The sequence below is a fragment of the Acanthopagrus latus genome, chromosome 21, assembly GCF_904848185.1.
Source record: "Acanthopagrus latus isolate v.2019 chromosome 21, fAcaLat1.1, whole genome shotgun sequence".
In the NCBI taxonomy this organism is placed as follows: domain Eukaryota; kingdom Metazoa; phylum Chordata; class Actinopteri; order Spariformes; family Sparidae; genus Acanthopagrus; species Acanthopagrus latus.
This window is the reverse complement of record NC_051059.1, coordinates 21,642,567-21,668,224: the sequence shown is the minus strand read 5'-3', so window position 1 is coordinate 21,668,224 and position 25,658 is coordinate 21,642,567. Positions and strand designations below refer to the sequence as shown.

The 25,658-nt window shown below is 44.2% G+C and overlaps 1 protein-coding gene and 1 long non-coding RNA gene across 3 annotated transcripts; one reads left to right on the top strand and one right to left on the bottom strand.

The window, feature by feature from the left end:
* The first annotated feature begins 7,822 nt into the window (after positions 1 to 7,822).
* On the top strand, positions 7,823 to 18,779 carry LOC119010585. Of its 2 annotated transcripts, none has more exons than XR_005072002.1 (3): positions 7,823 to 8,045; positions 15,885 to 15,933; positions 18,680 to 18,779. It is a non-coding gene; the product is annotated as an uncharacterized LOC119010585 (long non-coding RNA). The 2 variants fall into 2 exon arrangements; XR_005072003.1 differs by lacking the exon at positions 18,680 to 18,779 and adding an exon at positions 17,381 to 17,681.
* Positions 18,780 to 23,325: 4,546 nt separating this feature from the next.
* Positions 23,326 to 24,266, bottom strand: ccl20a.3 (chemokine (C-C motif) ligand 20a, duplicate 3). Its single transcript, XM_037084353.1, has 4 exons — positions 24,076 to 24,266; positions 23,868 to 23,976; positions 23,688 to 23,774; positions 23,326 to 23,574 (listed from the first exon to the last, which is right to left on the bottom strand). The coding sequence occupies exons 1-4, from the start codon at positions 24,152 to 24,154 to the stop codon at positions 23,526 to 23,528; spliced, it is 324 nt and encodes a 107-aa protein (XP_036940248.1). The 5' UTR covers positions 24,155 to 24,266; the 3' UTR covers positions 23,326 to 23,525.
* Positions 24,267 to 25,658: the final 1,392 nt, after the last annotated feature.

Genomic DNA, 25,658 nt, shown 5'->3' with positions numbered 1-25,658 from the left:
TACATTTAATATTTACTTGATGTTGCACATTCCCCTTGAAAAATGTGTTTATTTGCTTTCTCATCGAGAGTTAGATGAGGAGATTGACACCATTCTCATAAATGTGTCAAACTGACTGTCTCATTAAATATAAAGACTACAGCTGGTAGCTCACTAGCATGGTTTAGCCTGGCTCTGTCGTATGAAACCCCCCAATCCCAATCTTTTGTTTCATTCGGACCGAGCAAGGCGACCTGTTTCCCCCTGTTTCAGATCTTTATGCTGAAGTAAGCTAACAAGCTCCTGGCTGCAGCTTCATATTTACTGTGCACCCCTGAGAGTGGTCAGCCTTGGCCCATATACATTTTTTTAATACTCAAATATTTAACAACACTAGGTATGTTTTAAGAAGAAAATATGAAAATGCCTAGCAAGTCGCAAAAATGATGACAATGACCGTGTCAGTGAAGTGTTGACTGACAACCTGCATCATTTGTTTTCCACCAAAATAGACAGTCTTACAATACACTTTACAATGTAGGATTTAAATTCTGTACAATCATATGATAACTGTTTCTATACAAGTTATTAATGCCTGTCTCCAGGTCGAGTTGCACCTTATACAGATTGGATAAGTACGTTGGCTGAACGCGCTGCAACTCAAGAAAACACACGCAAATAGACAAAACACGAGCAAATAAGAAAACTTCTCCATGCTTCTCCAAACGTGAATGTACTGCACAACAGAAGTGCTCCGGGCCTCTAGGGGGAGCGCTCTCCGCCGACTGCAAAAAGAAAACGATTAAATCAAAACTATTTTTTATGGTGTTATGCTGAGGATGATTAGAGAAGTCTTGCAGCCGGAGGAAAGAAGCTGCTCTTTCATCTGGTGGTGCGACACTAAAACAAATTTCCCCTTATTTCTTCCTCATCATATAACAATTACGAATCTTACAAAGCCTCAAGTAAATACATCACCTCATCGCTCAGCATCCAGCAAACAGCCTTTGTTTATTAAATACATTATTAAACATTATTAAAATACATCTGTGTCTTTCTTTCACTCGCTACCAACACAGGCGCACACGACAAACAACAAAGGCGGCGGCGCTCGTACCACTTCTGTCCACAGGGGCCGCCAGAATCAACCAAGAGTAAAAGTTCTCGTTGCAGCTTTAAGGTTAGGAAAAGTAAATGATCTGTTCAAACAAAGAAAAAGAAACTAGTGGCTTGACACATAAGATTTTTTTCTTAACATTTAACCAAAATCACATCTCTTTATTAAACTTAACTAAAGTGATTGTGCTGCCTGAACCAAACACAGACGGGTCTGGAAGCAAACCCTTTAATGGACGGTACATTTTAATTACTCAATGAAACATCTCTTTGTATAATTAAAGTGGCGATTGCGTCGTTCAGAACAACTTAAATAAATTAACAATTTACTAATATAAAATCTGAATTAGTAGGAGACGCTGTTAGAGTCGTATTGATCTTCTCATCTGACGGCTGGCAAGAAAGTAAGTAGGCATATTTCCTAATTAAAATGATATCATTACGTCTCTCCATATTGTAATACTTCTTTTCCCTGTTATATATATGACATTAATTGAATTGCATGCCCCTCTTCCTGAGATTTCTCCCTTCTTACCCTGATTTTTTTGTTTTGTCTCGCGTAAGTGTTTAATTAGAGTGACTGAAAATAGAGACGTTCGAATTCTAAATTCGGCCTGTGTGGATAAAATTGACTTAATTTGACCTGATAAGTGTGAATTGGATCTAATTTGGCCGGAGAGAACGTCGTCCACACACTCGTGGATGTGTTAAAGGAAGAGAGAAAATAAGTGACAGAACAAGAGCGCGGCGCAGAAGAGGAGAGGCGAGGAAATTAAAACCAGCATTGTATCAGAAATGAGCCGAACCAAAAAGACTAAATGGAACCAATCTGGCTGCACTTGGTGCTAGAATAGCTGCCCATCCAGAAGCCCTTGCCCAATCCCCCATGTCACTTTTGTCCGTCTCCAAACCCTGCGGATGCTCGGCTTGTATAGCAGATGCACATAACCAAAGGATGTGAGGCATGAAAGCAATGGGAAATTCATTACATATTCCTACCCCCCTCCGTTCGCCATAATCACCACAATTAGCAGACATCTGCAGTGACTCCAAAGCTGCGAGTGTATTCAGGCAATCAGAGCAGCTTCACCGACAGCACTGACTGCAGCCCCCTCTGTGATGGGCCTCATCCTGTAGGGAAGCATTCCATTAGAAACTCAGTGATTAATTGAGACGGAGAATTTGCTCCTGGCATCGAGCGAGAATGAGACCCGACAGGAGGCACGCACGATGGCAGAGTTGTAAGGCAGGGTTGGTGGAGGTGGTCCGGCGATGGCGTGGAGGGACCGCGCCATACTGTCAGTGATGTGAGATAAGGCGCTCACACCGCGACGCGCAATTATCTGTACGGGAGCAGTTACCAGAACACGGCTATATGAAGATTTTCTGACCCATCAAATAAACAAAACCTGTGTGTGTCTAATGATAATCCAGATTTTTTTATGGCTACTTACGTTTAGAGGCAAAAAAAAAAATGGTGCTAAAATCTGCTATTCTCTTTAGAAAATACTTGATATTTGGATTCCAAAACCACCAGAAGCATTCCAGCCCCATGTGTTTGGCATGTGGATGTAATGTGTCTCTTACCGGTTTAACTGCTGAAGCTTTTTATAGGATAGTTTGACTTTTTTAGAAAATAGGTTTATATGTTTCCTATCTGTGAGTTAGACAGACCTTCCAGGTCTGAAGTGCCTTTAAACCTGCTTTTTTTCAAGAGGTGAGTTCACTGGTTCCAAAAAGAAGTTGCATGGAAGCTTATGAGAAAAAGATCCAAGTTCTCACTTGATTTATTACTGCGGTAAACATTTTTCTGATGAGTTTACAGTCTCAGTCGGTAGTCTCAAGTCTTTTTACAATAAAGCAAGAGTATAGGTGTATAAATAGTGGTCACATTGAGGGTAAAATAGGCGATAAAGCAGCATTAGCTTCGGGGCATGGCTATCTTGTTGACTGAGAACAGCTAAAACGCCGTACTCGAGGCTCTGTGACGGCAGTGAGGAAACCACAGGGGACGTCACGGTGGGTTTACGCATGGTCTGTACTATATATGTGAAGATACAGTGAGCAGATGTTTAACAGGGTTAAGCATAAAGGCTCAGGGACATGGCTCTGTCTGTTTAAAGATTTATCTGATATCACGGTGTTGGTGTTTTTTTCTGAGAACATCACAGTTAATGTTGCTCCTCTTTTCCACTTGATTTCAGCTTCAATAACGACAAAGTCCGCACCTGTTTCACATCCTATTTGAAACAGATTGTTATACTGCACCACACTTTCATTCTTTACACTAATTTCACATATTATTTCCCATTTTATTTTATTTTCTGGTGCGGTCTGGTTAAGATATGTCAACATACATACATGGTTAGGTTCAGGATAAGATGGTTAACCACGTTTTCTCCACTAGTCCCCAAGATATGACATCACAAAAATGTGATTGGTCCATTTCAGTGATGATCCTGGAGGAACTGCAACACAGAGACATCAGATTGTGCCTGTTAAAATGTCTTCACACCTTTTTTGTTTCAGTAGACATCAAACAAGCAAGTCATACCGTGTTAATATATGGGCTTTTTGAAGTGCTGGCGGGTGGATGGAGCCATGCTAGCTGTTTCCCCCTGTTTCCAGTCTTTGTGCTAAGCTAAGCTAGCCAGCTTCCGGTTGCATCCTCAGAGTCCCTGAACAGACTTAGGAGCTGTCTAACTCTCAGCAAGAAAGTGAATAACATTCCTTAAATGTCAAAGTAATCCTTCAAAACCGTATTTCTGACTGGATAATTCTCAGAAGTGTTGAGTGGCCGACTGTATGTAGTCCATCTGTAGAGGATGACAGCGTGTTAGACAGCTCATTACTGAAGCAGTTGGAGATGTCACTCTTACTAGGCACAGTATGGCACAGCCATGTTTTTAAGCCTCAGCTTAAAACGTTGTCATGGAAATCGACACTAGCACATCGGACACTTTCCATTTGTGATGAGTCCAGGGCTGGCTCGAGTCTGGATCACACACACACACACACACACTCACACACACACGGACATAAGAGTAAATACGCACATCACACAAGGCACGGCTGCACGCGGGCCTTTATGCAAAAGATATCAACTTTATGTGAACTCGAGATGACAGACATGTTCTTCATTCTGATTTCTGAGAAGATTGCATTTATTAAAAGCAGCTGAATAATTTTCTGTTCCGCCTTCTAATAAGGGAATTGACTCTGTATCAGTTTCACAAGGAGATCTAAAGTTTGACAACATAAGAGACTGAAGAGACTGAAGTCTAACCCCTGAGAAGTCCAGGAACAGGAGCGAGGATCAACATCCAAGGAAATCCGCACCGGCCAGTCTCCACCTCAGGAACAAGTAACGATTCTGGGAATATGCGACTGAGTTGTGAATGAGAGCAGTAACTTTGCAGGACGAAGCACGTAAAGATTTTACGTTCCGCTGATAAAAGACATTGTTTAAGGTTTACCATCACCAAAAGAAGACTGCTTGTCCTGCAACCTGAACACCAGGAAAAAAAAGCTCCTCGCTCCCCCACCATGTACACAAGCATCCGGCCTTCTTCTTCTTCTTCTTCTTCTTCTTCTTCTTCTTCTTCTTCTCCTTTTGCTTCCATTGACTTTTACGGCTGTTGGAATCCATACGTATTGCATTACCGTCCCTGGCTTCATCTGCTCTGGTGATCTAAATAGGATTTAAAGAGGTTAGGGGGGGGTTTGGTTTTGTGGTAGGCGGTCCGACCGTACAAAGAATCTGATGCGGCCGTGTAATTTGGTGGAGTAACCGCTTTATCGGGGCATGTGTGAGGAAGTGCAGGACAGAAAATGCTCTTGAACACAGCCCAGTTGCAGAATAGCGAAAATGAAAACAGTGCCTGAGAGGTTAACCCCAGAGATTTGTGGGGCTTAAAGGGGCAGTTCACCTCAAAATCAACAGTACGTATAGTTTGTGATGTTTAGCTCAGTAGATGTCTGCCTTCTCTCGGATGTAATGGAAGTAGATGGCACTCGGCTCGCCGTGCTCAAAGCGTCAAATAAATACATTTGACGCTCAACAGAAACGTCTCTCTTTTCAGAAACCATAACCCGGTCACTCTAGATGATCCACAGACACCTTTTTTGTGAGCAGTTTCATGACGGAATGTTTTCCTTCTCCACCACGCAGAAAGACGAGTGCATCCATTCGCGGACGAGAGGCAAAACATAAACGGCCTCCTCGTCAGGTAAGCTTTGAAATTAGCTAGCATAGTTAGCATGGTTAGCATAGTGATACGTCTGGCAGGCGTGGTTTTGTTGAAGGAAAGTAGTTACCGTTCACAACAAGGTCTGTGGATTATCCTGAGTGCCTGGGTCAGGATCTCTAGAAAGAGACGCTGCTGTTGAGTTTTTCAGATCGGTACTTTTTGTTGATCAAGTTGAAGAGGGCACACAGTTCTGCCTGACTGCTGGATAATGAAATGTCGCGCTTTATTGCAAATGAATTAAATGAACTTAAAGTGCGCAAAACTTCCCACCGGCTGGTGTTTAAACTCATAACAACACAGTTACTAATACATTTGTAAATGCTAAACGGTCAGGTCTAGATGTAAATGTAATTATCGCCCTAAAAACTGAACGTCCATGTACAAGTGGTTAATAAATGAATCACTGGCAGTATTAAGTAGTTTAAATGATCCATTTAAGACTAGTTCATGATTGATAAATCATTTTTGAACCGTCCAAAAGTCTTTAATAAAGGCCGACTTATCAGGAAGTCCTGCCAAAACCTTCCATCCCGCCGAGAACCAAATGACCCCTCTATTCAAATTAAAACCCGCCAATATGGAATTATGAGGGTTTTTTTTTTCACATGATAGCAGTCGCACATACACACACACACAAAAAAAAACTCCCACACGGTTAGATTTGTGAAAAGAGCTGTGATTGAAGCTGCAGCTAAATTAAGAGGAAAGAGAGAGAGAGATTAGAAGCTTAGCGGAAATCAAGCCAAGGCTGTTGCTCTCATTTGCGATGTTTGAAAAAAAAAAAAAAAGAAAAAAAAAAAAAAAGAAAGAAAATTAGACTGAATACTGAATAACTCTTAGGTGCTGTACTTCTGAGGAGCATCATTCCCAACCGGTTATGCAAATGAGCCTTCAAATCCGCACAATAATCAGATGATGTGCCGCTTTGTTGGGGCTTGAGCGTGCCATTTTATCAGTTTAGCTGGAGACAAGAGCCGAGCGCCTTCCCCTAGGAGGAGGAAAAAAAAATGAGAGAGGGAGTTAGAGAGAGAGAGAGAGAGAGAGAAAGCTAATTTGTGGTCGACGGCCTCTTGACTGTCGTAAAATTGTAGAGTCACAATGAAATGGGTGTGATCCCTCCACTTGGTGCTTCCTTCCTTCCCAGTCCGAGGGTCTGGGCCTAATAAAGGCCTGTGTGGTGCAGCGCAGACGGACCGCCTTTTTTTTTTTTTTTGCTGTGTGGAGAAATGTGTTCAATCACCATGGCTACCGGTCAGAGAAGAGCCCCCGCTGTGGTGATTAGGATTTCTCTGTCTGCTCACACATCGACTCAGTATGCAGGTTAACAGCAGCCTGTATTATGGATGTGAGTCTGTGTGTGTGTGTGTGTGTGTGTGTGTGTGTCTTCACGGGGCCTGTAGGGGTCAAGGGTGATTTAGTATTGTAATTACCCCTCCACACAAGGAGTGCTGGAGTTGTTGTTTTGGTTTTTTTTTTTAATTCAAAGCATCATCTGGAGAAAACCGCCTGTAATGGACCCACCCCGGACTCCAACAGGCCCCTCGTCTTCTGATGTGAGAAGGGGGAACATGAGAAAGCTTTGAGCGGTATTGATTCAGCAGAGTACTCTCTCCGAAGCGAGTACCAGAGGATCTGAAGAGAGAATTATCCATGCACCATTTCCTTCCCCTCGCTCCTGTGTGGAAAAAAATTCTGCAGTTCCAGCTTTCTCGTAGCCTACATACAGCAGAAACACACACACACACAGGAGCCAACACACACACACACACACACACACACACACACACACACATTCACACACTCGCAGACTTTTTCTTGAGGGTTTCTGATGTTTTTGCAAAATAATGGCTGTTTGATTTATTTATAGATGCACCCCCTCTTCTTCTACTTCTTCCATCTGTTTGAGTCCGGCATATTTTATTTCTGTCATATTTGAATCTTTTAAAGGTTTTTTTTTCTTTTCTTTCTTTCTTTTGGGTCACACATCATTTTTTCCTGTAGGAGATCACCACTGTGGGGTTTTATTGCAGTGATGCTGCAGCCTATATTCAGCACTCTGAGGTCATGAACAAACACTAATAGCCGCCACAGACACTCCTGGGTTTGACATAAGTGCTCCAATTTGATTGTTAGTCCATATGAAGAGATTAATGGACGCCATAAACTGCGCCGGAGAAGTCCACCAATGAAATCTGAATTTTCTGAGACACAGGGCATTGTCTGCATATGCCGCTTTGCCCCGAGTATCCTCCTCCTCCTCCTCCTCCTCCTCCTCTCCCCACCCGGTTTCTCCTGAATAATACACGACGCCCTGCTCCCTCCCTCCCTCCCTCGTCCCCTCCGTCGTCCAATGGCGAGCGCGCATTTTTATCAAGCTATCTCCTCTCAGCCAATCCCGCTCCTCCCGGTGATCCCTGTAAACCGGATGCCCTCCCCCCTCCCCGCCTCTCGAACAGACGTAATCCGTGGATCAAGAGAGGCAGGCGCTCAGTCTGTGGAGAGTCGCTCTCGGACGGAAGTGATGAGAGTGAAAGAAAGAAAAAAAAAGAGAAAAGAAGAAGAAGAAGAAGAAGAAGAGTCCACTGTGTGACACACTTGAAGAAGCCCGCATCGGTCCACCTTTCGGGAAGAGGGGGGACAGCGAGTCCTGCTCCTTTTACAGGCGGGAGCTGATGGAGGAGGAGGAAGAAACAGAACCGTGTGAGTATGGCATCATGTTGAAATGCGTAAAAAGAAAAAAGAAAAAGTGTGAAGCAGGGAGGATGTGTGCAGAGTGGAAACGGTGGCTGCGGGATTAATTCCGGGTAAAGTGCAGATGGCGTGCTGATGGTGCACATGTGTAACTCTGACATGATGTGTTGGCGCTCCGCGGGAGAAAGAGAGAGAGAGAGAGAGAGAGAGAAAGCGCTTCTTTTTTCTCCTCATCGGTCACTTTCATAACCGGGCATCCGTGTGACTCGAGGAGGGGAAGAAGGAAGAAAAAAAACCACAAAAAAAAAAAAAACAAAAACAAAAACGTGATTTCCGATTAACGCACGCTTCAACTTTTTATGTCCGTGTGTGTAAAAAGCTCCTCAGGACGCACGGACGGTACACAGTGTTCAGACTGTAAGCGCCGGGAAGTTTGAACGGTGCGTACAAGACAACAGCGGAGGAATCCAGTGTGGGAGCCTCCCCAAACAATGTAACTTTGATCCATCTCACTCAGCAGACAGGCTCCTGTTTCTGCGCGCTGATAAATGTCGGTTATTATTCCCCCTCCCCTCCTCACCACCACCACCACCACCCGGTGGAACAATGCGCACCGGCTTTTTTTTTTCTTTTTCTTTTTTTTTCCTACGCGCACCATCTGTCATTGTATCGACGTTACAAAGAATCCGAGTAGAGACACCTGAAGAGCAGGAGAGAGACAGAGAGGGGAAAGGAGGGGAAAAAAGAAGAAGAAGAAGCAGCAGCAGACAGCGATCATTCAGAGCCGACACCCGTCTCTCGCCACGCCGTGACTCATGATGAGGTCCGCCTGCGTGGATGAGTGCGTAACGCAGCCGGAAAAAAACAAACAGGCTGAGGGTGCAATTTAAAAAAAAAAATATATATATTTTTTTTTATGTTTTCCTGTGCGGCGCAACGCGTGCATGGATGTTTTATTGCTTTTTTTTATCGGACAGGAATTGAATAAGTGCGCTACGGGCACGGGCTTCTGCGCATCCTGGATTCTCGGAAACGGTCTTTTGCGCATCTGACTTCCTCCCGGAATTTGGGCCTCCGGCACATGGCAAACACAAGCCAGCCTGCCATTTTCATTTTTCAAGGGTGGGCACTCTGAGAGGATGCACGCTGCTGACCAGACACACACACACACACACACGCACGCACTTCATCGAGAGGCTCGACATGTCAGTGGTTCTGACCCTGCAGGTAGTTTTAAATGCAGCTGAGACAGGCTTTTCTTCTTTTTTTTTCCTCCCAGTCTGCCAAGCACTAATATGCCTTAAGGTTAATGAGGCTGTGTCCATAAATTCTCCTGCCATTAAGATACAGTGGGGCTAGACTGCTTAAGCAGCACTGCATTTGTTTTTTTCTTTTTACTGGCTGTGGGTTGTGGTTTTAAGACAAGAAAAGAAGAAAAAAAAACAAAAAACAAAACATTTAATCCAAAAGCTCGCCGACATTTTTCTGACATTTCGTGTTTGCGAGAAAGAGAAAAAGAATCTGTCAGGAGTTTGTTGCAGAGTGAACGAGGAGCGGCGCTGATGGGTGCTGTGATAGCTCCACTTCCGTCCCTCTCAGGGCCGAGTTACATGTAATTCACTTTGTCCCTCAAGTGAAGAGAAAAAGCAGAGTGCATATCTCTGGTAGGGGCTTTAATTCAGTTTGGCTCGGGCAGAGTTGTCGGGGTAAAGAAGTGGCTGTCTCTCCTGCCGCTCCCATTGGCTGGTTGTTGCCTCATCCTTATGTGATCGTCATTCCTGTGTAGCTCATTATCACACACGATGAGTTTCATCAGCTGCAGCCTGCAATTATGTCGAGAGGCAACCTGCTATCACGGCCCGAGAGGCTCTCGGCCACAGATCGCTGTGCTTCCTCCATTGTTACTCCTCAACCATCGCTCTCTCTCTCTCTCTCTCGGACAGAATATACAGGACAACTTGAAACAAACCGCCCTGTAGTTTGTGGAAAATGCAGCGTGGTTGGCGCCTCACTTCTCCCAGCACCACACGACTCCCAGCAGACAGTCCTCACAACACTGAGCACACAAATGAGGAGGAGACTTGCTCCTAAAAAAACGTTTTTTTTAAAATGCAAACTTTTTAACGCAGGATTTCATCATTAGGAGGACATGAAAAGCGGAGGAGCGAGGCGGATAATGAGGTAGATTCAAGTCTGCCAGCAGCTGCTCACAGACACGCTGTCTTCACCGAGTTAAAGGGGTTGAACGAGTTCACCGCAACTCGAACCTGTGGCCATATGTGTGTGTGTGTGTGTGTGTGTGTGTGTGCTTCCCCTGCGTGTGCACTGTTGGGTAAATGCAAAGGTTAGCTCGTGCACCCTGCCTCAGGCACCGCGACATACTGCCTCATCTAGATGAGTGGATGACCTCCGACCTCTCGTCTAGCCAAAGGCCCAGGTCTGCTCGGGTCAAGCCAGGTGGCTTTCAAGAGCCTGTCGGCCCGTTTCAGGAGCACATGACACTTGAACTCTCTCCACTCCGGGTCCAAAGGAGTTCTTTTGTTTAATTAAGAAACTCTTACGGCTCATGTGTGACTATGTGTGAGTGTGTGTGTGTGTGTGTGATTATAATAAGATTTTTGCCCTCCGCTACGCCTAATAAAGTCAGATACTCGTCCAGTTTGTGGCTTCAGAAGCTCCTTTTTCATCTGCAAGTTTTACACTCTGCAGCGAGAGTCGTCAAAGACTTCAGTCTCGGCCTCGTTCGTGGGACGTCACAGCTGCTGTGTGGCTGCTTTAATCATCGAGCAACGATAGCTGCGAGACAAACAACAACAACAACAACAACAACAACAAAAACACTGCATCAGCTCCGATCGTGTCACAGCTGAGAGAAACAGCCCGGCTCGTTTCTGTCACAACATGCTCGCCATTGTATTGCTGCATTTAAAAAAAAAAAAGAAAGAAAGAAACTCCCCATGGAAATTTTTGGAATCTTTCCCATTGTTCCTAAAGGAAAAGGGGGCTTTCGTATGGAAGTGGGGAACGCCAGGAAATGACAGGCATTCTTTGTGGAGCATTTGAAAATAAACTTGTGGGTTTCTCGCTTCCCCTTCTCCGACAGCTAAGCAAAAACTCGAAATGAGAGGAGAGGATTATGGTCTTAGCGACCCCCCCTCCCTTTCTCAATGGCATTTTCACTTTCTTACGTTTCCTGCTGCAATTTGTCCACCACCCCTCCCCAGAAAAAGTATATTTTTCGTATTCAGCGTGCTGGAGACATGCCATGAGAGTTTTCATCTAAAGAGCTTTTGTCTCGGGGGGGTGGTGGGCTTTTCACTCTTTTCTCCACAGTTTCCTGAATGGGTGCATTCTTATTTTCCTCCGTATTTGTCCTTATTTTGCCTTATCTGCCCCCTCCCGCCCCCCCTCTGGCTTTTAAACACGACCCCGCTGCTCGAGCTCTTGCTTTATGAGGTGTGACAGCGAGGTCTGGTTGCCGAGGAAGGCCGCGCGGACTGGCACGTAAAGCTTTACATTCAGCCGTCTGCGGTCGGGGTTTTTTTTTGGGGGGGGGACTTAGACTCGCTTCACCCCCATACAGTACCTCGTATACAGGAACTGCCTTCATTCTGCTGAGCTGGCATGAAAGTACAGGATTGTAGGGAAGAGGGGAGGGAGAAGACGGAGGAAGGGGGAAAAAAAAAACGGCCTTCTTTAACTTCAGAGATCTTAATTGCACACATGCACACACACAGTCGCAACCTTTTTATTAAGGAGGAAAGACGACAGAAAAACTTGAGGAAACGTGAAAAACAGGTGGTCACGATTTAAGTCTCCGAAATCTCACGGAACGTTTCTTTCTTGGAGTTTTGGTACCAGGTGTTCGCGGCTCTCTTGCAGCTTTGTACGAGTGCCTCCTCCTTCCTTTTGAGACGTAATAACAGGTTTTATTTAACACTCTTCTGTCTTAGCCGGTCAGTCTCGCCGTACCTCAGATTAACACTCACACCTTATACACCCCCCCCTCCCTCCTTTCTCTTCCTCCTCCTCCTCCTCTTGTTGTTTTTCCCACCAGGCCGGTGGTAGTTCCCAGGTATTTGACCAGTGTAGCGTAGCCGGGAGGCTGGCTGTTCTGTCCTCCGTGAGACAAAGGCAGCGTGCCTGAAGGAGAGGGATGAAAGGAAACGGGGCTGTGCAGCCACTCCTTTTTACAATGGGAAACCTCCTTAGTTAGGTTGTAGAGCAAATAACCATCTTCTCCCTTCCTTTTTTTTCTTCTAACAAGCGCCCAGACTGTGAGAGCGTGTCTCTATCTTTTTGTGGTGGGGAGAGCGGCGCAGTGTGTATACGTTTTGTGTCTACGTGCAAAGAGGTACCCTGTTTGTCCACGCCGAGCGTCTTTCTCTTCCTTACACCTGCTTAGTTTGAGCCGACAGATGGTGCCTCTCTTGTTGAAGATGCTTCCTGTGTTACGTGTGGTTTAAACTGTAAAGAGAGGGTTAGAAAAGAAGCATAAAGGAAAATCTTGCGGGGATGTAAATGATTCTGGATCCGTCCAGTTTCATCGACTGGGCTCAAAAGACATTTTTTTGAGATGGTGAAACGACTGACTGTAGTGGTATTAAAAGCCTCTACCTGTGTCATTTTGGCAAGACTAATTCTTCAAATGGATGGGCTTTAAAAATCTAACGTAAAAGCAAATGTCATCACTAAAATACACTTACATAAAAGCCTCGAGGTCTTGATGTGTTACATCTAACAACAAGTGTATTTTAAATCTTTCACCTCACTTTATGAGCTTGTGTGTTTTTTAGATGTACAAATCTTCAAATTTAACAAAAAGAATGAGGAAGAAGACAAATATTCTCCAATGAAATGTTCTCAAGGATGAAAATCTCTTTTACAACCTCAAAAATCTTGCATGCGCAGTAATCCGAGCTGCGGTGATTAATCAGTTATCAATCGTCAACTGTTAACTGAATCAGCAGCTGTTTTAGTAATAGATTGATCGGTTTGAGTAGAAAAAGTAATAAAAAACCCTGATTCCAGCTTCTGTAAGGGGCACCCTGTGGAAGTGAGAGGAGTTTTTTAATATTCACAGTATTAATGAGGTAATCACACAAACTCAGAGATAATTATTTTCTTCCATCACTGAATAAACAAGCTGTTCTCAGAGGAAAATAAAGTCCCCAGAACACTGTTGGAGCCGCGTTGTCCTTTAAGGTCAGTTTGATTTATTCAGTTCATTCAGTCGTGAAAACAAAGAGTTTGTTTATTTAGCTTGAAGATCTTTCTCTCCTGATTCAGATGTCCTCCCCTAAACTACGTAATGCACCTTTTTAAAAAAAAACAAAACAAAAAAAAGCGTGAACATCTTCTGGTTTATTTACTCTTTTATCACAGTAATCTGCAGGTCTTTGTATCGTGGGCAGAACAAGACATGTGAGGACGTCGTCTTTGACTGTGAGAAAACGCAAATCGACATTTTCTGAAAATCGAGAATATAATCAATACGTTAAGCGATGGCGAAAGTGAGCGTTACACTTGTGTTTCGTCTGTCTGCTCGGTCGACTCTTATCATCTCGGGTGGTTGTCAGGGGGAGGGAGCGGAAGCCGCAGGAGTCTTTTATGGCTCCTGCTCCAGAGACAACCTGTTCTCAGGCACCTCTCTTCTGGCACTTTTTTATGACATCATAAATTCCTCCATTTCCTCTGACCAGCCCTAGGTGGGTATAAAGGACATACCTGGCCAGTAATTGTCTGTCTGGCCCTCTCATCTGTCAGTCTCTCTTCTACTGCTGCTGACTTCCTCCAGAGCCAGACTCTCAGACTGCCTGAAGACACTCGCATCTCTTTAGATCTGGACGCCGGACCAATAAAAGCGCTGGTTTATTTGATGAGCGATCGGTGCAAAGAAGGTTTTTGCTCGAGTGTTTTTTTTTTCTCAGGCGCCCTCTTTACTGGATCTTTGTTGGCCATTTAGGTCGGCGAGGAGAGCCGGCCTGGGACCCTCGTTAGTGGCGTGTGCACTTCAGGCGCACTTTTGGACCTGTTGATACCTTTTGTTTGATGAAGTCTGAGGATGAAGAGCGGAAAAGAAAAAGGATTAGGGGAAGAAAGAGGAGGTTTTTCTCTGGGGGGTGGAAGGAGAAGCCCTCAGGAACACTGACGGTTCAGCATTCACCCGACGCTCGGCCGGGGCTCCTCAGGGAGGCTGGAACAATACACGCACCAGCACGACAACATTCCTCGGGGTTAAAAAGGTCAGGGGTCGCCCGGTGACCCCACCCTGCCAATCAGACCCAAGGCACTAACTCTGTGCCTTTTGTTTTTGGTTTATGTCCACGCACTTGTTGAACAGACCCTGCACCTTGTGTTACAATGTGCCCTTTGCTCTCTAATAGACTGGGATGGAGCACTTTCTCTGTTTTCACCCAAGTGTTTGATAGTAGTAGTAGTGAAGGAGTCTGTATTTTTGGATTGGTGTTATTTTCAAGGAAAGTTGTGCGACACAAGGGAAGAAAATACATTTCTTAGAGCTTGCGACGGTTAAGATTAAAGGATAGGTTCACCCAAAAATGAAAATTCGAAATATCTACTCACCCCCTCTGCCGATAGGAAGTCGAGTAAAGTTTCCTCGTCCACACAACATTTCAGGAGCTTCTACAGCATTTCAGCATCTCTCCTAAACAACCAAAGTTGACATGGACTTGTTTTTGAATCTACTTCGAAAGGAAAAAAAAAAGGAGTGAATGAAATCATAAAAATGACTCCACACAGCTCGGCCTGCGTAATCAAAGTCTCCCTTTTGAGATCTCAAATAGATTCAAAGAGATGTTATTTACACCCTCGACGTGCAATCAGGCTCGCGCACCCACGTCAGGCACCGTGTGCGCTAACGCTTTGCAGCCACGGTGAAGATTTTAGCTGGTTGACTGCGATTCAACCATTTAAATGATTTCTCTCTCGTTTTAAAACAAGTCCCCATCTTTTACAGTTGTAGAGTTAGGAGAGGCTGTTCTGCTGTAACAAGCTGTCTGGAGCCATTTTAAGTGTTTTATCATTCAGTTGCTTGTATCTACCAGCATGGGGTTGAGTAGATAATGACTGAATGTTTGTCTTTTGGGTGAACTTACCCTTTTAAGTTAAATTCTTTGGCCAGACCTGCCTGAGAATATACATCTTTAAAATTACGCCTGCAGCCTATGTCGCATATAATGTCCCGGCCAGATGTTTGGCAAGCCCAGATCTATACATGCTAGACAAAGAACCACCGCAGAGCAGCCGACCTGTAATTACGCATATTTTGATTTTAAAGGCCGCTTTTGCTCTTTTTTTATAATCAAGCCACAGGGGTCAAATATTAGACCGAGGGCACCGCAGGTCGTCAGAATCATATTTTTCCCTTCCTCGTGAAAAAAGCCAGGCTCGGCGTTTCTCGGCGCACTTCAAATGAAGTCTGAAGGCTGCCATTAAAGTGGAGCATATGCATGTGTAGGCATGGAGTGGCGTGTGAGGCCCCTACAGGCAGACTGCAGGTCTGTTTGTCATTAGTGCGATGTACAGTATACACTGGAGTGGACATGCAGCTACATTAAAGCCTCGCCCACGGCCACATCAGACCACCCCGGAGACGCACCGCTGGCACTTCCCCTCCACCCGCCTCCGTCGCCCAGGCTCTGAGGGGTGGTGGGGTCTGGGGGAGGCACGTTTTGGGATTTCCGGAGGATGCACTGAACGTTAATCATCTGTTGATTAGGAAAACTTTCGAGAGAAAATCAGATTGAGATCAGATTTGTTTTATATTAGATTTTCTTGTCGTCTAACCGCTTCGTGTCTCTGTCTGCTCTTGTCTTCTCGCTGTAGGTTTCCTGATGTGGACTCTCTGTGTCTCCATGAGGAGAGCCTCCATCAGGTATACTCCACATCATCATCATTAAAACATCCTCTCAGTTTCTCAGTTGCTGCGCCTTCCCCGTGTGTCACATTCTTTTGTCCTCTTCCTCGGCGGCGCAGCATCGCAGAGAGATGACTATAAACCTCCTGAATTTGATCCCGCGCACTAAATCGGCTTACAGTAGAGGAAGGAGACGCTGCTCTCTATTAGTCCTCAGCTAGGGGAAAAAAAAAAAAAAAACGAAAGCCTATCCGGCTGCAGCTGTGGAGGAGCTCCGAAGACGGGGACGTTTATTGTCGGGAACAAATAGAGGCCTTTTAATTTTGTCTAGCAGCTGACGCCTTTTCCCCCACCCACCCCTCCAAAAAAAACCAAAAAAAAAAAAACCCCTGCTTTTGTCAGTAATGTAGAGTGGCCTGCTCAGGCAGAGACGAGCGAGCTGCCACGAGAGTTTCGTAAAAGAGAGGAAAGGAAAAAAAAAAAAGAAAAAAGCGCAAAGTGCAGGGTTTGTTGCTGATAGGCTCCGGGAGGAGAGGCCCGGCTGTTTGCCATATGATGTAATTATCTGCCATTTCAAAAGATTATCTCCCTCCATCAATATAGCGTTTAAGTGTGTGTGTGTGTGTACGTGTGTGTGTGTGTGTGTCTGTGAGTGATTTGATCTCTGGTTTGTACCCCCGGTGTAATGTTGAGACTCTGTGGCCTGCAGCTTGGCCCCCCATTTAAGCTGGGTTAGCTATGATCCCCCCCTCCATCACCGCCACCCCTAACCCCAATCCCCAATCCCTCCCCCCTCTGTGATCCCTCCCTCTCCCACACACACACACACACACACACACACACACACACACACACACACACACACACACACAGACTCTCAACACAAAAGAAATATTCAGCTGTAGAGAGGGGGTCTCTCAGAGGGCGCGACATTGAACTGGGGGGGATTAAGAAGAAATGGCTGGCTGACACAGGGGTTGCCATGGCAAAGCCCCCTTTTCTCCTCTCCCTCGACCCCTCCGCCTATTTTTCATTTTCGGGTCTCATTGTGGGATGCGGTGGAAGTGCGAGTTGGGAAGATGTAATATGGATTATGAATTTAGTCTCTTATCTGAGCAGCTTTGAGAGCGAGGAGACTTCTGGTTCACAGGCTGCAGACAGCAGGATAAATAAATCCCCCCAAAAACTCCTTTTGCTTTCATTACGCAGGCAGTTTGTGGTGTTTCGTTATTTACCAAGTGGCTGTAAAGGTTATACGACCTTATTTGACTAATTTATTTCTTTTCCTTCGTGATTTTAATTTGTACATTCTTGCATATTCATAAAAGGAGAGCACGCCGTGAAAGAATGCAGAGGCCATAACTCAAATGCCCAGCATACTCACGAGACAAAAACCAAATTGTCTCTCTTTATGACCTTCTGAATTATAGCTGCAATAACGCCATTCATTACTCATCCATTGTAGCCAGTGTGTTATCATGCTAGCCCGACGTCGCTCGGCCTCCCACGGCAGAGTAATGGATGCAGGTCCAGCCCGTTCAATGACATCAGCACCCTAAGCCGATGAAACGGGGCCGATGGATGACCATAGATCAGCGTTTAGCATCCTGACGTCAGCCCCCGTCCGGGCAGCAGCGCAGCGACACTGTTGGCAGTTGTTCCCCGCTGCTGACAATGGGAGCTCTCAGCCTGTGGCCGGCCGATGGCTTGGGCACAAAAAGCTTGGCTGCACAGCAGGACATCGCAGCATTGTTCTCTGGACTAGACGTGCATCAGAACCGTTCTCTCATATTGTTCTTTTTTTTTTTTTTTTTTGTTTATCTGGCAATTTATGTTAAAGATGCGCTTTATAGGTTTGGGAAAGAAATTCAAACTATTAAATGTTAATTACATAATAACAAAAACTCAGTCATGTCTTTACTTAAAATATTTATTTGATTTACTTCCATAACTGAATAAACAAGCTGGTCTCAGAGTGTAAGGAGGAGGCTCCTGCAAATATATACACAACCTTATCAATCGACATCAGCAAGTGAAGAAAATGTTTTTTGCAGGCTTGTGTTTGTTTAAAGGGAAGTGTCTGCACACACAGTTTGACTTGCACTAGTGCAACCAATGAAAATGAGTATTTGCACTTTTAACAGGTTTTTGTGCGACCAAAATAGTTACACCCTGGAGCGCCGGAAAAAGTCTGTGATGAAAACTGTGTTGTGGATTAATTAGAGTCAAATGCGTCTCAATCTTTGCTGCAGGATATAGTAAAATAAAACGTTTATTCCCTTATTTTGGCAAATATTATGATTGCAATACGATTCACGATAACTTCGACTCATCGTTTTTGCATCAAAATTTAAACTTTCACTGAAAACAATGATTAGAATCCAGATGATGTGACGCATGCTGGAGTCTCTGCCAAACACGAAACCTGTTCTGAAATCTAGAGAACAAGATTTGTACTCTGGAGCACCTCTGCAGCGCTACAGCGCTTCACTGTAATTCTGTTTTGTCATATTTTACCATAAACCTTAAAAAAAAAAATCGCAGCTTCAGCCATTTGGACATGGTGATTTTGATAATGTTTCCCAGACACAGATATTCCAAAAAACCTGAGAGAAGGAAATTGGAATTGGATTCAACAAGATGAAATGGGGGAAGATGTATTCTTGTAAATATAGGTGAACTGACCCTTTAAAGACAAAACTAATGTGTAATATCTCTGCTGACGATTATTATTTTTTCTCCCCCCCCTTCGTCTGTGTTTCAGATGCTGTTACGGCTAATTTCGAAGCGAAGATGAAAGACTCGGCGCTGCTCTGACTAACAAGGTGGTGGTAACGCATTAAAGCACATCCTGCTCGGTTTAAGTCCCTGTCGTTTGATCATGTGTAGCATCACCAGGAGCACCGTCGCCGACAGTGGACTCATTCTGCCACTGTCCCGTGTCATCATGTCCCCGCTGTGCCGTGCCGTGCGGCCTGACCTCCGCGGTTTGAGCCATGTCATCACCTCCGTCCCCCCTCTCTTGTCTGACTGTCCTCCCTCCCTCCCTCCCTCCTCCACCTCCTTTACATGTCTGTCAGCTCGGCTCACGTCCCCTCCGCTTGCCTCGGTGAACATTCAACGCTGTCGGTGAGTTTTGGTATGGATCACATAAAAACCATCGACCGTTGACTGTGCCCCGCGGCATGCTCCGACCACGTCAGGGGAACAAACCCAAAAAAAAAGCAAGAAACGGAACAAAAGGGCAAGTGGGCGCATGCAAATATCTCTGCAACGCACAGACGCACACACTCACACACACTCACACACACACATGCACGCACAAAGAGTGATGCTCTTGTTTCCACTGTGCCCCGAGAAGACCAAAGGTCACAATCAACATTCATTGCTGTCGCTGGGTTGGACTGTGTAGAAAAGCTCACTGAACAATGAGTGCAACTGTGGCCCAGATCTGCCTGACTCGTGTCTCAGCCAATCAGCCGACCGGATGTGAAACACTCCGATTTCTTTATTTATATACTTCTTGTTTTTCACTTCTATTTTCTCCTCTCTTCCTCCCTACCCTGGCGCTGGGAGTCTTCAGGGGGAAGGGAAGGGAGGGAGGGAGAGAGAGGGAGAGAGAGATAGAGAGAGACACAAATAGACTTCTGGCTGCTTGCTTGTCCTCATCCTCCTCTTTTCTCCTCTAATTGGCGGTTATGTGTGCAGCAAGGGGGAAGGAAGCGGAGTGAATGTGTAATCATTTGGAGTCTCTTCTCCTTTAGATGTTTCATCCCTCTCTTTTTTGTTTGTCTAATTATATACCGAGCCCGGTTAACTCTGTGCTAACTGTGCTGGAGGAGAACGAGCGAGTGACAAAGAGAAGGAGAGAGAGGACGAGGAGGGGGGAGAGAGAGATTACAGCGCCAGCAAAATTATGATCTAGTTTTGTTTTTTTTTGTTTTTTTTTAATGCATATCTCAATATTCTTGGTGGTGGTGGAGCTGCAGGATACGAGACGTTTTCTAATGCGGGGAGAAGATTGTTTTCACCTTTCTGACTGAGCATGTCTCATTATCTGTTTGAGTTTCATGAGAGACTGTCTGGTTTCCTGTCTGCCTCCCTGTGTGTGTGTGTGTGTGTGTGTGTGTGTGTGTGTGTGTGCGCGCGCGCCATGACAGAGGACCTGTCTGCTGATCTCAGAGTGCAATATGTTATTTTCTTTCTATACTCAAGCAGCCTCACGGTGAAAAACACGGTCTATAACCTTGTCTTCCTTCAGACAGTCCGGCCCCCCCGGGCCACACCGCTGCCATTTCTCATTGCGTTCGTCTGGTAACGACTCTCCAGCACCGCGTCCTGCGTCTGTAACTCACAGCTCTGTGTGTGTGTGTGTGTGTGTGTGTGCTCGGGAATGCGTTTTATGTTTCTCCACGAAGTGCTGACGCGTAATGCAAGTTTTATCCTGTGACTGATTCATGAATTTAATTCAATAAAGTTAAATCAGAATCCACGCTTTGGTGTCCGGTGTGATTATTTATCTTTTTCCTGTTGGCTCTTTTTCTAACAGCATGTGCTCACTCTGTCTTTTACTAACCAGCCCCCCACATGTCCACGTCCCTCTCCCCCTCTGTCTCTCTGTATAATTCATAGAAAAGCACTCTGTACAGTGGTGCAGAACAGTGGAGGTGATGTAATAGTGGCTGCGAGCGTGGCTCCAGACTGTCATTTGGGATGGATTCATGCGACAGGAGAAAACGCGCATTTGTTCAGCTTTGTTGGTGTTGCCAGCAGCTCCAGCTGAGGCCCACCGACCGGACATGAAACACATTATGATAAAAAAAATATATATTTAGCAGTTTGAATTCCAGGAAAAAGTGCATTTCAGAGATGTTTAAAACCTCCCACCAATGATGAGGCAGATGTTGAGGTGTGGAAAAAGAGAGAGAGCTATAAGCGGAGATGCAGCTGATGGAGTCCACGTCATCGTGTGACCCAGCAGGACACATTGTCAGGCCGTGTGATGACACTTTGACGGGACTGAAACAGCAAAAACTAAGAAAAGTGTTGCTGAGACATGATTTCACAGCACAAGTGATGCTACTGCCATCTAGTGTTCACACGTCCGGTGGAGGAGGAGCCTTCTCTCTGGGATTATTGTGGAGATGACATGAAATAGTTCGAAGAGGAAAACCTATTTTTATTTTGTCATTAATTCTGTTTAGCTCGTCCTTGATCTTAAAGTATTCATGCTTTTTATCATCTCTTTCGTAAGTGTTAACAACACTAACCCAATCCTGGGTTTGGATATTTTGAGAGCTTTAGAGAAATGTTTTAAATACTAAGACAATACATATAATTTCTCATGATAAACTAACAGGGGAACAAAACCGATGAATTATGTTAATATCAATGAGCCTATGAATTAGTTTGAGGGCGGATAAGAGCACAGTTTTAATCATTATCAGACTGAAGCTAGTCCCTGAATACTGTGTTGTTGTATTATTATTATTTTATTAGATCTCAAAAAGGTCTGAAACCACTGACTCTGTGAATTTCCTCCCTTTAAATGTCAATAAAATCAGATTTTTAATATCCTAATTTACATTTCAAAGTGCAAATGTGTAATGTAAGATATTATACATTATATAATTTAGATAACATAAGAATTCTACTATCAAAAATTTCACAAATGAAGTAAGATTGTCAAGACAAAATGAAGAAATATCAGTTTTGACGTCAAGTTAAAGATGGAGGCTGCTGACCTCAGCTGAGTTGCCCTTCTGGCCTGCAGAGACCGGTGCCATCTTAGAGCCACTAGCTGCACAGCTAACTAGGTAGCTAACTAGCTAACAGCAGTTAGTAGCTACAGCAATGGAGAGCAGCAGAAAAGAGTGTAATAAGCAGAACTTGGTGGTTCCTCTGCTGACATGCTGCTCTCTGTTTGGTTGTCAGGATGATCTTATATAATCATGCTGCACAACTTGTCAAAAACATCAACTTTACCACAATCGCGCGGTCTGACAGATCGCTAAGCTTTAAGCGGACTGATTATTTTTTGTGGCGATTAATGTCTGCTTCCCGTCCGTCTCGACTGCAGAGCTGCCTTTTTGTATTTAAGCTGCACAGTTACACACAGAGAGAGATTAGAGGCAGGAAGTCGAGTTGCTCGGTTGCTTTAAAGTGTATTTAGTTGAAATTGAAGTTCACCTGATTAGCTGTTCCATCTCCTCGCTAATCTTACAATATGTTTTAAAGAATCCGCTCAGATTTAAGACAATGATGCGTCTCAAAGAAGAAATACCAACTAATACTGTATCCACATGTTAGTCGACTTCATAAAACGTGAAACACACTAGTGTGATTCATTAGGAGGTTTGATGCTACCTAGTTGTTAGCTTACAGTAGCTAACGTTAGCCAGTGTCAGCTATCTCTGTTCAACTTGACCTTGACCTTGTTGCTCATTTGTGCTTGTTCTTTTTAACAGTCTGATTTTGTTGTTGTTCCAACTTTTACCATTATCCCATACTCTAACATATTGTCACATATTTTGCTATGATGGCCACTTGAGAAAATGTTCGGCTAAGTACCTTTTCATTGCACGCTTCAACTACAAATATGACACCTATAACTTGAATATTTAAATCATGATGAGTCTCATGTTGGCGGTCACGGATCAGAAATGATACAGAACCATCAAACTCATGATGCACATGTTCTGTGTCGATGCCTCTCTGCACTTGAAGAGATTTTCCTTTTTAAAAAAGTTATATTATGAGTCAAAGGCCCCACATGGGACATATAGAAAATAACATGTTTCTGGCCTATGGAGTCAAAAGATAAAAGATAGATAAATTGCCCTATTTATTGAAAAGTTAGTAAAAATTACAAAGCTAATCCAGGACCAAGGAATGAAAGCCTGATGACTGGAGATGCATGATTAAAAAAAGCTAAACCGATGATCCAAAAATGACGTTTTAAAAAACATAAAACATTAAATCAACAGTTTCATGAAGGTTAGATTTCATGCAACTGTTCCATGGATGCTGTTCCATGTTTCCAACAGTATCAGTCCCTGGAAAGTCCTCACACCGTGCCCTCTGCAGTAAACAAGGTGTTACACTCCAGTACAGCTGACATGCCGGCTGCGTGTCGACGTGGAAATACCTGTTCTGCAGCGTACTTTATATAAACAGCTCCGGCACTTCCTCCTCCTGATGTCACAGGACTTGCATCACTCACTGTTAAATCATTGACAGCTTTTGATCACTGGAAGCAAAAACTTCCAGCGCTGGAATGTTTTTTTCACCATGAGAAAATAAACACGGAAGTTCAGATAACAAACTGGCATGCTGTCGGGGAAGTACACACATGATATTATCACTGTGACTTTAACCGAAGACCGCAAAAACCACTCGTTAAACAGGTTGTTATATTCAAACAAAACTTTAATCCTTCTTTTTTACAAAATGTACAAATATGAGATATTTACAAGGAATATCAAAATGTTTTAGACAAAGCTCTGTGACACATCGTTATTCTACTGGGAAAAAAAAGCAAAGCTGGGATGTGAAACAGTCCGTTCGCTGCAGCTGGCGTCCGTCGTCTCTCTTCAGACAGCAGAATCACTTCACTTGCGAATTTGTGAGGACTGGTCGTGAACCTTTTGTGCTTTAGTCCTGTAATGAGAACCGGTCAAGTTTTAATTCAGCGATACTTTTGTGACAATGCATTTCAAAGCCTGCAGAGTTTTTTCAGTATGTGTTGCATAATTTCTTTGTTTGAATCGCACCTTAAGCGGTCGATGTAGTCCATCACCCACGGCAAAGCAGGATTGGTGCATGCCCTCCCCTTCTTTTTGTCAAAAGTATAGTGGAAACTGTCGATTTAGAGCAAAGAGAGGAACGATTATAGGCTTAGGATAAACACCAATGTTGTGTTTCTTGATAAACATCATTGTGTTGATACTCACATGATGGCATTGATGTGACACATTCCCTTGATTGTCTGGACTGTGTATCCCCTGATTGCAGGAAACGGCAGTTTTCTCGTCGTGTAACTCCGACAACATTCAGCGTTCGCTGTTAATCAAGTGAAAAGATGATCCGATTAGAAAAAAGGAAAGTAAAAAGAGAGAGAAATGCGTTTTATCTGTGGCGAGAAACCAGAACAGTGCGTACCTGCTGCTGTCGTGTTTGTGCCCAGCATGCAAAAGGTGAGCAGTGCGATCGCCATCGCTGCAGCCTTGACTGACACCATGTCTCTGGATCTGTGCTGGCAGCTGTGACTCTGAGCTGAGCTGTCGCCTCGGCCTGTCTTCTTCGGGTGGAGTCAAGAGAGGTTGTGGTGACAGGCTGCTGATCACAGCAGCCTTATATATATACCTCCAGTCAACCTGGAAACTTCCACACAGAAGAGAAAAAAAAAACGAGATGGAAGTATTGCACCATCACAGAAAACCCCCCTTCAAGTTCCCAAGCTAAAGAAAAAAAACGGGGAAAGGAGGGGGGAGAGATGCATCACATGTTCACACTGTAGTGGTGTACTGTGTTGTCGCTCAGCTGTGAACAACATGAAGTTTGTATTATTTTGAGTTTGTTTGTGTTGATAAAAAGGAAGATATCAATTTGAAAAAACTGCGAGCATGTGGAAAGTGCTGAAAGGTGAAGCTGCAGGAAAGATAAATAAAAACAACCAGTATGAGGGAACGATCATGTTTCTGAGTGGCGGCTCAGCACAATAACACAACAGATATGAACGTGAAACAAAACAGAAGCAGACAGAATTAAATATATCTGCCTACAAAACTAATTAAATGTGTGTTGGGTCACACGTGTTAATCGCCACACCTTCATATAACAATATAAGCTACAAGCCTCGTAAAGCCTGAGCAACTCGGGAAGTTACTGAAGGTGTGTCTCCCTCCTCATGAGTCTCCCCCTGCATGCAATACAGCTAAGGACACAATATAAAGCCAAAACTAATTAGTTAAATAATCAAGTTGGACAGAGAGAGCTCAGAAGTGGAGTCGGTTTCACAGAGGAGCTCGTCATGCACCGACTCGATGTGGGCTGCAACAAGTAGGCTGCATCGAGACACAGAGGTTGTTTTCTAGGTCAGAGGAACACTTACTTTTTTACTCAAGAACAGAGCATCAAAGGGAAGATGGGGTGCACTGAAATAGGTCATGAAACACTTAAATGTCTGTCCGACGGTGCATCATGAACTTTCCACAAAAGCCACAGCACATGTACGGAGCACGGAACACTTCACTGATTTCCTGCGACCTGCATATTTTTTTTGCATATTTCAATTCGATTTAATTATGTGTGACTTTTATTAGTATGCTGTAACGTAACCCTGACTTGAAACAAAACTTGAAACAATAGTCATCCACTCATGTGTTGATTAAAAGACTAACTGGTCTCCGTAATCTTTTTTTTCTTATCAGGATAGACTCGGAGGAATCTCTTTCCCGTGCGACTCACATGTAAGCGAGGGGATAATTTAGTGAACAGGAGTCGACATAACGTGATATATTCCAGTCTTAGTCTTGTGTATTGCTTTCAAACAGCCCTTAAAATAAACTGTGAACCTGTCCTTTAATGAAAAGGTATATTTGAGGAAACCACGTGTCAGTGAGAACAAGGCACTGAGTGACACCTACTCACGCAACAAAAAAAGGGATTATTTCAATAGGCAATTTTCACAGCCCACTCAAAACCACCAAGAAGAAAAAAACAATACAGATATGCAAAAAATG

Excerpts from the sequence above, each read along its gene's own strand:
- ccl20a.3 (XM_037084353.1), bottom strand. The coding sequence starts at position 24,154 with ATGGTGTCAGTCAAGGCTGCAGCGATGGCGATCGCACTGCTCACCTTT. Across the intron at positions 23,977-24,075 it reads CACAAACACGACAGCAGCAG|CGAACGCTGAATGTTGTCGG; the intron begins GTACGCACTGTT and ends CTTGATTAACAG. Across the intron at positions 23,775-23,867 it reads TGTCACATCAATGCCATCAT|TTTCCACTATACTTTTGACA; the intron begins GTGAGTATCAAC and ends CTAAATCGACAG.